This window comes from Jaculus jaculus, chromosome 9, assembly GCF_020740685.1.
Source record: "Jaculus jaculus isolate mJacJac1 chromosome 9, mJacJac1.mat.Y.cur, whole genome shotgun sequence".
NCBI lineage: Eukaryota > Metazoa > Chordata > Mammalia > Rodentia > Dipodidae > Jaculus > Jaculus jaculus.
Genome location: NC_059110.1, coordinates 18,466,651 through 18,480,385, shown reverse-complemented (window position 1 = coordinate 18,480,385; position 13,735 = coordinate 18,466,651). Strand labels below are relative to the sequence as shown.

The following is a 13,735-nucleotide window of genomic DNA, read 5'->3' as shown; positions in this document are numbered from 1 at the left end:
ACCTTGCGCCCCGACGCTTGCACCGGCTAGGAGCAAGCGGGTGTCATCAGACATCCAAGGCACCTGGCAGCTTCCCAGCCACCCCGGCTCCCCTACGAGGAGCACGGAGACACTGGGGGAGAGTGACTGGCACTGGCCGAGACAAGGCGCTCTCCTTCTCCCGGAGGCTGCGGGGCCGCGCGTGCCAGACGCGCCCCGAGGCGACCAGACAGCCGAAGACATGCGGCGCGCCGTGTCCGGACCGTCCCGGCTGGGGAAGCTTCGGGGCGGCGCGGCGCGCGGGTGACGGGCGTGGGTTCGAGGGAGGGGTGCGCCTGCCCGGCCCGGCCCGGCCCCGCCCGCCTCGCCCCTCCTTCTCCTCCCCGTGGCGGCGGCGGCGGCGGCGGCGGCGCATCCAGGGGCGGCGCGGAGCCGGGAGGAGCGGCTCGCCCAGCCCAGCGCCCGCGAGCTCCGGGGCGGCTCGGGGAAATCCTGTGTAGGGCTCGCCACTCTCTCTCTCGGGCTGCTTCCGATAGCTTTCACTCTCCAGCCTCAACCGATCTTTTAACCGGGAAACTTTTCCCCTGCCGTTTCTTTTCTCCCTCCAACCCACCAACATCGGAGCCGAGAGGATTCAAAAGTTGCAAAAGGACCGGTGTAAGCCGGTGCCACCCCGGGCTCACCGGGTTAGGTGTTCGAGACCAGCGTCGTCACCATGTGCACCAACATAGTTTACGAGTGGCTGAAAGCGTTGCAGCTCCCGCAGTACGCGGAGTCCTTCGTGGATAACGGCTACGACGACTTGGAGGTTTGCAAACAGATCGGGGACCCGGACCTGGATGCCATCGGGGTACTGGCCCCCGCGCACCGTCGCCGCATCCTGGAGGCTGTGCGCCGGCTGCGGGAGCAGGACGCCGCGGCCGCCGGCCTCTACTTCACGCTGGAGCCGCAGCCCGCGACGCCCGCCGACACCCACCGGGGGGAACCGGGTGGTGGCCCGACCCTGGGCACTCGTGGGGATCCCCGGGGCCAGGCGACAGCCCCCCGCAGCAGGGAACTGGTGAGCTATCCCAAGCTGAAGTTGAAGGTCATGATCAGGGATAAGCTGGTTCGAGACGGCATCCACCTGAGCAAGCCCCCGTATTCCCGCAAGGTAAGGCGGCCTCGCCCGCGCGGGCCAGGTTGGTGGTGGGGCGCGGAGGGCGGGAGGGGACCAGACCACACCGCTCCTGCCAGGGCTTGCCAACCCAGCCCCGCGAGGTGACGGTGGGCAGGCCGGGATGTTTCTGGTGTCCGGAATTCTCTTCTGCTTTTCTGTTGTCTCTCTATTCCTCGGTGTCAACCAGCCGCCAGTAAGGCAAGCTGCTGCCACCCACATGTTAACTTCAAACTAGGGCCAAGGCAGCGTGTGGGCATCTGCGGGCCCGGGCTGTCAGGTCGTGCACTGGAGGGTGCTGGCTTCTGGTGGCAAGAGGGAATTTCTAACTCTGTCGTAGTGTGTGGGTCTGAAGGGGATCCCTCCCCCCCCCCAAAGTGGTTCTTTTCAACCGTTTCTTTTCTCTTTCTTGGCTGAGTTTGGAGAAATTCTCAAGAGAAATAGGGCGAACATTCTCGCAGAAGTGGGGGAATTGAGAGCCCCTGTTGTTGAGCCCTAGCGGAACTGAATGTGGAAGGGGTTTGCCGTCAACTGGACAACCTGTGTGTGGAGGGTTGGGGGTGGGGGTGGTGGGCGGGGTTTATAAGACACAAAACACCTGTCCATCCCCTTGAGACCGATTCCTGAAGTTTAAGCATCCTGGAGTAACCAGACAACCAGGGGTAACAGGGTCACGGGACAAGCTTTGGACACTGGTGGTGTCACTGACTTGCTGATCCAGTCGAAATCCAATAGATATTTCTAGAAAGGACAAGTGACCCCTGCATTTTGGGGGGATGAAGGACAGAGCGCAAGAAGGTCCGTTTCCATCCCTGGAGAGGAGACTTGCCGGAAGTTCTTGCTGCTGCCCTGGGAGGCAAGCTGACACTCGGAGTGGGCTTTGAATAATTAAGTACCAAAAAGCGCTCCTTCACGACCGAACGCTGCCTCTAGCTGGGAATGCGTTCCCCTGAGGTTTCTGCAGTTGTCCACCTAGAGCGACTGTGCAGTTGCCAGGACTCTGGTTGCCTTGAGTTAGTTGTCTGGGAAAATGAACATGGCAGTCTTCGAGAAGCCAGAGAAAAAGTGGTTGCAAGATACTCAGTTGGCAGAGAGTGTAGACACAACACCCCGAGGGGGGGATGCAATGATCTAAGTGCTGTGTGGGCGTCTTTGGGGCCTTGAGTTGATTTGTAGCCCTAAGTGAATTCAGATCATAAAGCCGTATTGAAGGAAGTTAGAGGGACGCCTTAGCAAAAGCAGATTCAGTAAAGGGAGACAAGGAGTTCCATATTAGGGAGACAATTGAGGTCACCTGCCTAGGAATATTAATTGATTTTATAAAGAGGGTTGGTTGGTGAGGAATATGATTCGTTCCAGTTAATCCGCTCTAACGGGGCTCTTCGTATGCGCTGGAATCAGGAATAAAGAGGGCATCACCAACTGTCCAGGCAGTTAATATCTGAGGGTGTCCTGTATGGATTGAAGGGCCCTGGTTAACGGAGCAAGAACTTAGTTCAGGACCAAAGGAGAGCTTCTCGCATTCCAGTAAGTAAGGTGGGCTGGAACTGAGAGAATGTGAGTACCTCACATGCGGAGGACCCACATCAAGTCCTGGCCCCACAGGGACACAGCAAGTAAGGCGTGTCACTGGGGCTGTGACCCGGGACAGCGAGGCCATAGGCTGGAGATGAGAGTGGAAAACAAGCAATAATAATGCATTGGGGATGTGTGATTCTGACACAGCAAAAACAATGTCAAACTTAGAAAAGGATTTAAGACCTGTGCTGTCTGAATGTAGGTTCTGTACTTGGGATTTCAGAAAGATCAGTGAGTAATATAGAGGTGCATCTTTGATGGTCTCATGCAGCTCAGGCTGGCCTTGAACTCAATATGTAACCAAGGACGACCTTGAACTCCTGGTTCTTCACCTCGCAAGAGCTGAGGTTCTAGGCATGTGCCACCATACCAGGTCACAGTGATTACTTGTGAGGTAGATGTATATAAATTTCAACTTGCGTTGTCATGCAATTTTCTTTCCATGTAAAGCACTTTTTTTTCAGTTAGTTTATTTATTAAGGTGGTATAGAATAAACTGGATTCAAACTCTCAATCCTGCCTTAGCTGCCCAAGTGCTGGGATCACAGGTGTGTACCACCATGCCTGGATTTCAGCTTTTCTTCTGTACAGACCCCGTAACAATAATGTCTGATATAAACTCTGTCACTTTTCATGTTTCACTTCCCACACATGTTTGATTTTCCCTTTGAACATACATGTTTGATTTCCCTTTGATAAAAGAATAAATTGGGAGCAGAAATGTTTCACAGCCTTCTCCAACATGCTCCTGCTATGGACACAGGAATGGGGCTGGCTGTCTTTATTTTAAGTAAGAACAGAGAGTGATATAGAAATGAAAATATACTGAGCACACATGAAGCTGAGCACACAAGTGTGAAGGCGTGGGGCACATGGTTCATCTGCAACTCATTGCTCAGGTGTGATTACCTCTTGTGTTCTGCATTTTAGGTTGTTTAGGAACTAATTTCCTGATGCAGCGTGATCTCTCATTCCCAGTGCTGGGACTCTGTCTTTCTAGTGGCATCCACTTGATAAATATTTTTTTCTGAATCACTCGGCTCTGTCAGGACCAGGATGTGCCCAACCGTGGGGATTTAGAATTCTGCTTGCTAGAGCACTTTCACTCTCCTCTACTGGCATTTGCATCGTTGAGCCCCAGGGTTTTGTACTGTGAGGGGAATACTATAAGCTGAGAGATGGATAATGCCAAGCGGGAGTGAGGCTGGAGTGGGCAATCTTGTACACAGGAGTATAGGCTGGGGTATCTCCTCTCCACCACCGCACCCCCAAGACTCATCTGAAAGGATTAGACTTCATGTCATTAATGCTCTAGGTCACCTGGCTTAGATATAAATGAGTTAAAATATGAGTAAGAAGTAAGTTTCTCCCTGACTTATCAAAAGATATCTATGGCTTTGGAAAACCAGTAGCTGGGGAATGACCACTGGCCTTGCCAGTCAGAAAACACTGTGTGAGTCCCTTGTCAGCCACATGTTTACATTCATTCACTGCTGTGACTGTGTGAAATGAAAACTGCATGCATGCATATGGATGTATAGATAATATGCTGCTATTTTTGAGACAGGGGCTCATGTTGTCTAGGGTTGTCTCAAACTCACTGTGTAGCAGAGGATGATTGAACTTCTGGTCATACTGCCACCATCTCCCAGGTGCTGGGATCATTAAGCAGTCACTGCCATGTCTGGCTTATGATGCCAATATAAATTTGAATGTCTATAATTTCTTTCTGTGGTCAAGTTTTTCTCTACTATGTCTTCTCCTAGGTTTCAGGTCACTGTGGTTGCCAGGATACAGGCACCGTGCTTCAGAAATCTTAGGATCCAGAGGGGAAGACAGAGAATAGAATTGATAATAAAACCATATGTGATGTTGCTTTGGTAGGAAGATTAGGGTGCCATGAACAAGATCATTCAGTTCAGTTACAGAGAACTAGTAGTATGGAACTGATGAGCAGAGAGGTAAGTTGAAGGAAGAAGGAAGTGGCATTCTAGAAATGACTGGAAGTCGTCATGTTTCAAGGAGGTCAGATCATAGTCAGGTAGGGAAAGAAGGAATTGTGTCTTTAGGAAGTAGCAACCGTCCTGTCCAAGATCTTGGCAACGGCAGGTAGAGGTGATGTGTGTCGGGGGGAGCACGCTTCCATTTTTTAGTAGAGTTTGAATAGATTTAACTAAAGCTACAGAAAGGGGTGAACCCTTGGGTCAATGGGAGGCTTTTTTGGTTTTGTTTGTACTTAAGGCTGAGAGAAGATGATGTGTGCTGGAGGATTTTCATAGGGAGCCAGAGAAAAGGAGATGGAGAAGGTATGGGAGACAGTCAACCCAAGAGGCCAGCTACTCAGAGGAAGGTATGGGTCGTGCAAGGGTGCTTGAAGGGAGGTTGCCTTGACTTCCAGTGGAAGGGAGGAGAGAAAACAGACTGAAGGGTTATTCTGAAGAACTTCTCCGTCTGACCCTGTGATACTTTGAGAGGGGTCAGGCAGGTCCAAACTCTTGACATTGCGATATCACCTTGTCAACAAAAAGAATTTACACTTGAGAATTGTGCTATTGAGTTACACAATCTGTAACATTTTAAATAAGTATATGATTTTGCATTATGTCAAGTTCATAGTTACCTTGGGCTAGCTCATGGGTTGGACACATTTGGTAGAGATATCATTAGAAGCTTGTGTGAAAGACAAGTATTAGCTCTCATGACTTGGTATTTGTAATTATGCCTAAATATAAATACTATATAATCAAATATATAGGGCTAACCAAAACCATATACATGTAGAATACCCTCACTATTAATATATTTGTACTGCAGGGTATAGGCGACATGGGATATTTTCTTGAATCCCATGCAGTGTGGCAATGCTTGTGAATGGGAATGGTCCAGGTGTGAAAGGTATGGGGTTGGAAAGGTATTTTATTTTCCAGAGCACTGAGGACTAAGAGGTACACAGAGGGTGAGTAAGGCTTCTAGAGTTCTTCACTGAAACATATCTTCTTGCCCCTTTGCCAATGGAAGCTATTTAAGTTAATATAACTCATTTAATACTGTAGGGTGGTACTCCTCATTGGTAATTTAGTATGAGTGGAGTTAGCAGGCTCCAATGCAATAAGGCTCTGTGTGGACACTTAAGGAGAGGTGGCATAGGAGGAAGGAATTTGAAGAGACAGAGGTAGCAGGAAGGTTTCTGTGAATGGTGGACATAGCTGGACTTCGAAAGAGAAGGGATCCTGGCAAAGATATGCTTGTGTCTTTTGGAGCTTTGCCTGGGGTCTTGGCAGAAGTGGAAATGACAGTAAATATTATTCCTTCCAAGAATCCCTTCTGTCTTTGTGACATTACCAGGACAGATTGAAAATTGGCAAGCTTTCGTTTTTCCAGTTCAATCAGTATCCTCAAATATTCGTAGCTTAGCTCTTTCTAAGTATATTTTATTTTATTTTATTTTTTTGAGAGAAAAAGAGGCAGGGAGAAAGAGAGGGAGAAGAAGAAGAGAGAGAGAGAGAGAGAGAGAGAGAGAGAGAGAGAGAGAGAGAGAGAGAGAGAGAGAGATGGGGGGAGGGGAGGGAGGGAGGGAGGGAATGGGTGTGCCAGGGCCTCCAGCCACTGAACATGAACTCCAGATGCACACGCCCCTTGTACATCTGGCTTACATGGGTCCTGGAGAATCTAACTGGGATCTTTTAGTTTTGCCGGCAAATGCCTTAACCACTAAGCCATCTCTCCAGCCCTCTTTCTAGATCCTTCTAGGCATTTTTGTTTTTAGTCTCATCAGACTGCTGCGGAAAGAAGAGGTGGGAGAAGGAAAGTGCTTGTGTTGTTTTTCCTTGTCATTCTATGCCAGGTGGTCCAGGTTTAAGATGACATGATGTCATATGCAAAGTATACTCTTGAGAACCAGAGAATCAAATTAGAAAAACAGAACATCTCATAATGTCTTGGACTGAGTTAATGATTTTGTGTTGGGTCATATTCATACCCATCCTCTGCTGTATGAATGTTGAACATGCCTGGACAGTTTACCGTGTGTGCAATTTTCATGCAAGTAGAGCCTGCACCATTGATCCATTTGCTCATATGTCCTATCCATTCATTGTCCTTCCTTCCATCCATCCTCCCACCAATCCACCCACTTATCCTCCTACCCATCCATTCATCCTTTCTTCCTTTAACCTGCATTTTTGTTTATCCTCTGACCCACTAAACTCTCCATCTATTCTTTCTTCTTTCAAGCTTTGCCTTATTTATTTACCCAGCCACCCAGCTACCCATCTGTCTACCCACCCTCCCACACACTTTCCCATCTACCCACAAATCAGTTCATCAGTTCCCCCTCTGATTCAGTGATTCATACATCCTCATTTCTTCAGTCTATCTGTTTACCCATCCATTTCCCTATCCACCAATCCATCTGCTTATCCTTCCTCCCGTTTAGCCAATGAGAAGCATGTGCCATGTGCTCTGCCCTGGAGTTAGAACTATAGGGAGCTAGAAGACATGGTCTTTGCTTATATGTGGAGGGTCTAACCCAGTACCTGATATGTGGTGGCAGTTGTACCATATCAGAGTTGGATGTTATTTCTACAAACATCAGGGGTTAGAGAATTTTGTACCTGTGTTTATTTTGTGGGGAAATGTTAACTCTAGTAAAATCATGAGTAAAGGTAATAATGATGTTAGTAGTAAAATGTGTTTATGCTTTAAGAGTTATTAAAAAAGAACTAGGAGTTAAAGTGCTGGCCTTGTAGGACATTTAGAAGAATATTCTATAGCAAGTACAGGATGAGGCAGAAAGGCACTCAGGATAAATGGTTTTAGGAGGTTCTCATATGTAGATCTTGATGGAGGGCCAGCCGGCATTATGGGAACAAATTCCATATCATGAAATACCTAGTATGGGTAGGCATCATATGTACTTCTTGAACCACACACTATTCAGGCTACTATCATCCTCCTTTATTAAAACAAATCTTTTTTTTTTTAAATTTATTTATTTGAGAGCGATAGACACAGAGAGAAAGACAGATAGAGGGAGAGAGAGAGAATGGGCGCGCCAGGGCTTCCAGCCTCTGCAAACGAACTCCAGACGCGTGCACCCCCTTGTGCATCTGGCTAATGTGGGACCTGGGGAACCGAGCCTCGAACTGGGGTCCTTAGGCTTCACAGGCAAGCGCTTAACCGCTAAGCCATCTCTCCAGCCCAAAACAAATCTTTTTTTAAAAAATTTTTTAGTTAATTTTTTTGTTTATTTTTACTTATTTGAGAGCGACAGACAGAGAGAGAAAGAGAGAGAGAGAGTAAGAGAGAGAGGGAGAGAATGGGCACGCCAGGGCCTCCAGCCACTGCAAACAACTCCAGATACGTGCGCCCCCTTGTGCATCTGGCTAACGTGAGTCCTGGGAATACAGCCTCGAACCAGGGTCCTTAGGCTTCACAGGCAAGCACTTAACTGCTAAGCCATCTCTCCAGCCATATTTTATTTTTTAATGAGAGAGAGAGAGAGCACCCGCCAATTGGGTATGCCAGGAGCTCCAACCTATTGTGAATGAACTCCAGACATGTGCGCCCCCTTGTGTGCATGTGTGGCATTGCATGCTTGCATCAGTATGTCTGGCTATGTGGGACCTGGAGATTTGAACATGAGTTCTTAGGCTTCAGGCAAGCACCTTAACTGCTAAGCCATCACTCTAGCCCTGTATACTCCTACATTTAGTAGCTGTGTGCTGAGAGCTGAGTCACTGTTGCTGTCACAGACTGTAGCCCATGGTTTCTATGAATAGCAGCAGCTGTTGGGAGTTCATCCAGGCAAGAATGCCACTACGTATTCATATCCCTCATTCTGTGGACACTGAAGAGTAAGTAAGGGGTATGGGCATGGGCTCCGAATCAGATCCAAAGTTCCAGCCCCAGCTCTATTCCAAGCTAAATCACCTTCGGCAACTCTAAGAACAGGTCAGTGAGCGACTACCTCACAGGGTTGTTGGAGAGGTCAGATGAGCTCACGCTCATGAACTTATTAGATCAAAACTTGTGTCAGCTTCTAGCTGCCTCAACAGGTACCACACACAGCGTATCTGGAACAAGGCAAATGTGTTCTCTCACAGTTCTGGAGGCTAAAATCTTGAGGGCTGACAGTGTGATTCACCTGTAGGCACTTGCCAATGGCTCCAAACTGCATTCCCCCACCTGTGCCTGGCACTTGAAGCAACATTGGGTTGACTGGATCACATGGTCCTGTGGCTGGGCAGCATGCACAGCAGCCAGGACCTGCTGCAGAACCTTCTGTGGTTTGGTGAAAAGCAACAGCTCCTTGAGTTGCACCACAACAGCCCTGGCACACTGAAGAGGAATAAGCTGCCTTCCAAGTGCAAGGAGGCATGTGGGCACCGCCTCTCGTTCTTGGAGGTAGGAAGAAGTCAGATGGCACTGCTCATCCTTCACCTTGTGTGGTGGTTTGAATCAAATGTCCCCTATAAACTCACGTGTTCTCAATACGTGATGATGGCAGTTTAGAAGGCAGAGCCTTGAAAGAGGTGGTGTATTGTTTGGGGCAGGCTTAGGGGTGTCAAAGACAGCTCCCCTTTGCTAGAGCTCAGCTCACTCTCCTGCTGCTGTTTTCCACTTGCTGTGGCAGGGGTGGTGTCCAGCCTCTGCTCATGCCATGCTTTCCTCTGCCATCGTGAAGCTTCTCCTTCAGACTGTAAGCCAACATAAAAGCTTTCCTCCCCACTAGTTCCTTTTGGACAGGTGCTTTGTCCCAGTAATGACAAGGTAATTGCAACTCCTTGCAAAGTATCTCAACATGCCCCATACCCACTGGACAACAGAAAAGTCCCCTAAGGGAGAAGGCTCTGAATTTTTAAAAATATTTTATTTGTATTTATTTAATTATTTGACAGAGAAAAAGGGAAGGAGAGAGAGAGAGAGAGAGAAAAAAAAAACAAAAACAGACAGACAGACAGAATGGGCACTCCAGGGTTTCCAGCCACTGCAAACAAACTCCAGACACATGCGTCCCCTTGTGCATCTGGTTAATGTGGGTCCTGGGGAATCGAACCTGGGTCCTTTGGCTTTACAGGCAAATGCCTTAATTGGTAAGCCATCCCTCCAGCCCCCAGAATTTTTGTCACATTGATTTTCAACTTCCTGATATGCAAATGTCTGGCCAAGAGGTCTAGAATGGTTGAGTCAGGGATTCACTCTGTATCTCATTATGTAGCCAAAGCTGTCCTTAAACTTGGGGCAGTCCTATTGCATCCGCTCTCCTGAGTGCTGGACGTTACAAGCAAGGACCCCTACACCTGGTAAGAGGTGACTCACTCCTGAGGACGGACAGTGAAGGTATGCTGTTGGCCCTGCCAGTGCCACGCACAAGTGGCCAGGAAGGAGCTTTTTGGTGCAGCTCATGGTCCATGCTTGGTTTGATTAGCTCCTCTTAGCCTGGTATGGAGATTTGCTCAGGTATTTCAGCTCCCATTATAGTATCTAATATATTATTTACAGCTGAATAAAAAAAAAAAAATTCAGTACACAGAATAACCAGTGGTAGGGTTTGGTGGCAATACAAATTTATGTGGTAATAAATAAGTACATTTTTAGAACAAATGATTCCTAGTGAGTTTTGTGCACTCAAGGATACAATAATGAAAATCATTTCTTCAAAATAGAAACATCAAAATTAAGGCATGATCTTTGAAACAGTCACTTGAAACATTTCTGAATTCCATGCATCCTAACCCTCTTTGGGTTCTCCTCAGTGGTGACAAGCTCTGGCTCTTCTCAGGTGGATCTAGTTTGGGTAAAGATCTAACATGGTTGGGAACCAAATGGCCATTCAGAGGAATGATATTTAGTAAAATATGAGATGGAAAGTGGATCTGACAACAAAATAATGCATTTTGAGGGGGGAGGTTGGTTTGTAAATTGGAGTTTAGACTTTATGGTGTTGATAACCCTTTCTCTATTACATACTTAAGGAATTTGCTCTCACTGTGGGTCCATGCTTGAAAAATACAACAGGCCATCCCCCAGTATTTTCAACAAACAAGCCACCAGTCATGGTCTCTGCTAATAGGTAATTACGGTAAAGGTGCCTGAGGTGAGCGCCGGAGAGGAACTAGTTGAGCCGCATGCTCGTCCATACAGGGTGTGGTGCTCCAGGCTGGCTGCTTGCTTGTCCTGGTGGTCTTAGCATTCTCTTTCCCCACTGCCAAGTTATGTCTTAAAGGCATCACCCCTGAACTCAAATTCCTTCATTCTTGAGAGCTAAATGCAAGAACTAATGTCCTTTTTAGAAAAAGAGCATCACATCTCCTCTCATGCAGCAAGGGTTCCATGAAGTAAATTTTCCTGAAGACAAGTCATGAGATAAGAACTTGGGCTGACCCTGGAGATAACCAAGGATTATGCTGAGGAGTTTGGAAGAAACTGTGTTGCTCATAGCTTCCTTTTTATTTTTAACATATTTATTTATTTATTTTATTTATTTTGAGAGAGTGAGAGTGGGAGAGAGGGAGAGAATAGGCATGCCAGGGCCTCCAGCCACTGCAAACAAACTCTAGATGCAAATGCCACCTCATGCATCTGGCTTATGTGAGTACTGAGGACTTGAACCTGGGTCCTTAGGCTTCACAGAGAAGCACCTTCACCACCAAGCAATCTCTTGAGCCCACTGATAGCTTCTTAAGGTCATAACCTGTGTGGATTTAGGAGCAACATGGAGTCTTTGGCTATAGCAGAGGCTCATTATTCCTACTTCTAGTATTGAGGTAAAATGATTTTATCAGTTCCTTCCTAAGTTTTATGAAGTAATGCTATTTAAATCGACCACTGATGTAGACTTGGGGAGACCTGGGAGGCCAAGGAAGGCGATACTTGTTTTTAGTCAATATAAAAACTATTAAAGGCCAATAACTGAGGCTCATGCCAAAAGGCATTAAACATACGATTTGTCTTACGTAAAGACTCAGTGACACCTGATAGTTGAAAGAGGTTTCATTATGGTTTCTAATTGAAATAAATGGTCTGAAGCTCTCTAAAAAGTGATTTCCATAGTGCTATAAATACAAACAAAATAGGACCTATTTCATTTGAAGCATGTTGGAAAGATAAGAACAAGAGTTGGTATATGTTCTTTATTTACCAATGACAGTGAGCAGATTTGGCAAATTTTAAGATTCCTTTTCTGTAAGAACACAGTCAGATGAATACCTATTGTGTTTGACACACACAACACATCATTATTCAATACCTTACTTACTTTTATTTGACAAAATTATTTCAAATAATGGTTACATAATAGACAATTACTTTTTTGTTTCTTCTTTGAAAGTAATTAATAATTAAAAGGAGGAATGCATTTGAATTTTAAAGTATTCAAGTTAATAAAAATACTTCATCTGCTGAGTAGAATTTTCAGTTAAAGCATTACACTTTGTTCTCGTATTCTGTTTTAAATTATTTAAAAGTTTTCGATACAAAAATTCCAATGGTCACATAAGAAAAGAATTGAAGTATTCGAAGTGTTTTCCTTTTACAAATCACAACACACCATCACTGTTTATTTCAAATTGACTGCTTAACTCTGGAATAGGTAGTGCCATAAGACAGACATGACAACTTTATAAACTTACCCTCCTGAAAGAACTTTTGGAGCCAATTCTGTGGTTTCAGGACCAACTGTACAGTTCAAAGTCTTTTAATTCACTTTCATGTAGATTGCAATATTTATTCTAGACCATAAGTGAGCATAGTTGGGGGCTGATATACACAGACTATCAGAACCCAGCCAGCAAGTGTCGGCCCCAGCCTGGGTGAAATGTCTTCTCACTGGCACTGATCCACATTATTGGTAGGAAATGTTCTTTTTAAGTATTTATTTATTTATTACAGAGGAGAGGTGAGAGAAAGAGAAAAGAGAGAGAGAGAATGGGCACGTCAGGGTCTCTAGCCACCACGTATGCACTCCAGAAACATGTGCCGCCTTGTGTATCTGGCTCATGTGGGTTCTGCCGAGTTGGGACATGTTCTTTTTATTGGAAGTCTCATTTTGTTCTTAAGGAAGCCAAGTTCCCTGCTGCCTGAAATTGCAGTAAACACTTCCTTATGCTGGCATATGTGTGTGTGTGTACAGGATGTGTGGTGCCGTGTGCTGTGTGGTGTGTATACGTTCATCCTGTGTGCATGTGTGTGAAGGCCAGAGGAGAATGTTTGATGCCCTCTTCTCACTCAGCTGACTGTTTCTTCAAGATGGAGCAAATCAAGTCACTCAACCCACTGTGGCTATGTTTAGTCAGGCAGCCCCAGAGATTTCTGCCCCTTGCAGGACTGGAGTTACAGATGTGTGTGACCACACCCAGCTATTTCCATGGGTGCTGGGGAATCTAACACCAGGCCCTCATTCTTGGGCAGCAAGCACTGGGAACCACTGAGCCATTGCCCGGCCCTCAAATGTGATAAGTTTAAAGGAAGTTCTTTCCACTCTAAATGGTGTCCACATGTTGTGACACGAATTTAATGGCATAGTGTATGAAGTTACTTATAAACTCTAAATGAACTTTGTAGATTTAAGGTGTTCTTGTTGGTGGTGAATAAATCATTATGCTTATAATAAAGTAAAATATTCTGTTGAGGGGTTGTTTAAAATGAGTATAATATTCTCCACTTATTAAGATAGGATGATGAGACAATTATGTGCAAAGGGCCTAATGTAATACCTAAAATGGGGATCATTTAGAACAACTGGTATATTTTTAGTAGTATACACAACTTGTTGATTTTAAAGTTATCATCAATATGAAGGTATGATCTTTAATTATTCATGTCTGCACTGGTCTATGGAGACATGATTGTTCTTTGCATAATTAAACAAAACCTCCAACTAGAAGAACAGCTTTCCAGGTGCGATGTTCCATTCCTGTAAGCCCAGCTCCCAGGTGACTAAGTCAGGAAGGATGCAAATTCAAGGCCAGGCTGTGATATATAGGAAGTTCCAGGCTATTCTCAGAAACATAGCAAGATCTG

The 13,735-nt window shown here is 46.0% G+C and overlaps 1 protein-coding gene across 1 annotated transcript in view; it reads left to right on the top strand.

Annotated features, from left to right (window-relative positions):
• Window positions 1–410: 410 nt before the first annotated feature.
• Window positions 411–13,735, top strand: part of Samd5 (sterile alpha motif domain containing 5) — a 53,023-nt gene continuing 39,698 nt past the window's right edge. Inside the window, exon 1 of the mRNA XM_004651136.2 lies at window positions 411–1,132. Within this exon, the coding sequence (XP_004651193.1) occupies window positions 695–1,132 (438 nt within the window). The 5' untranslated portion in view covers window positions 411–694. The remainder of the gene's footprint in view (window positions 1,133–13,735) is intronic.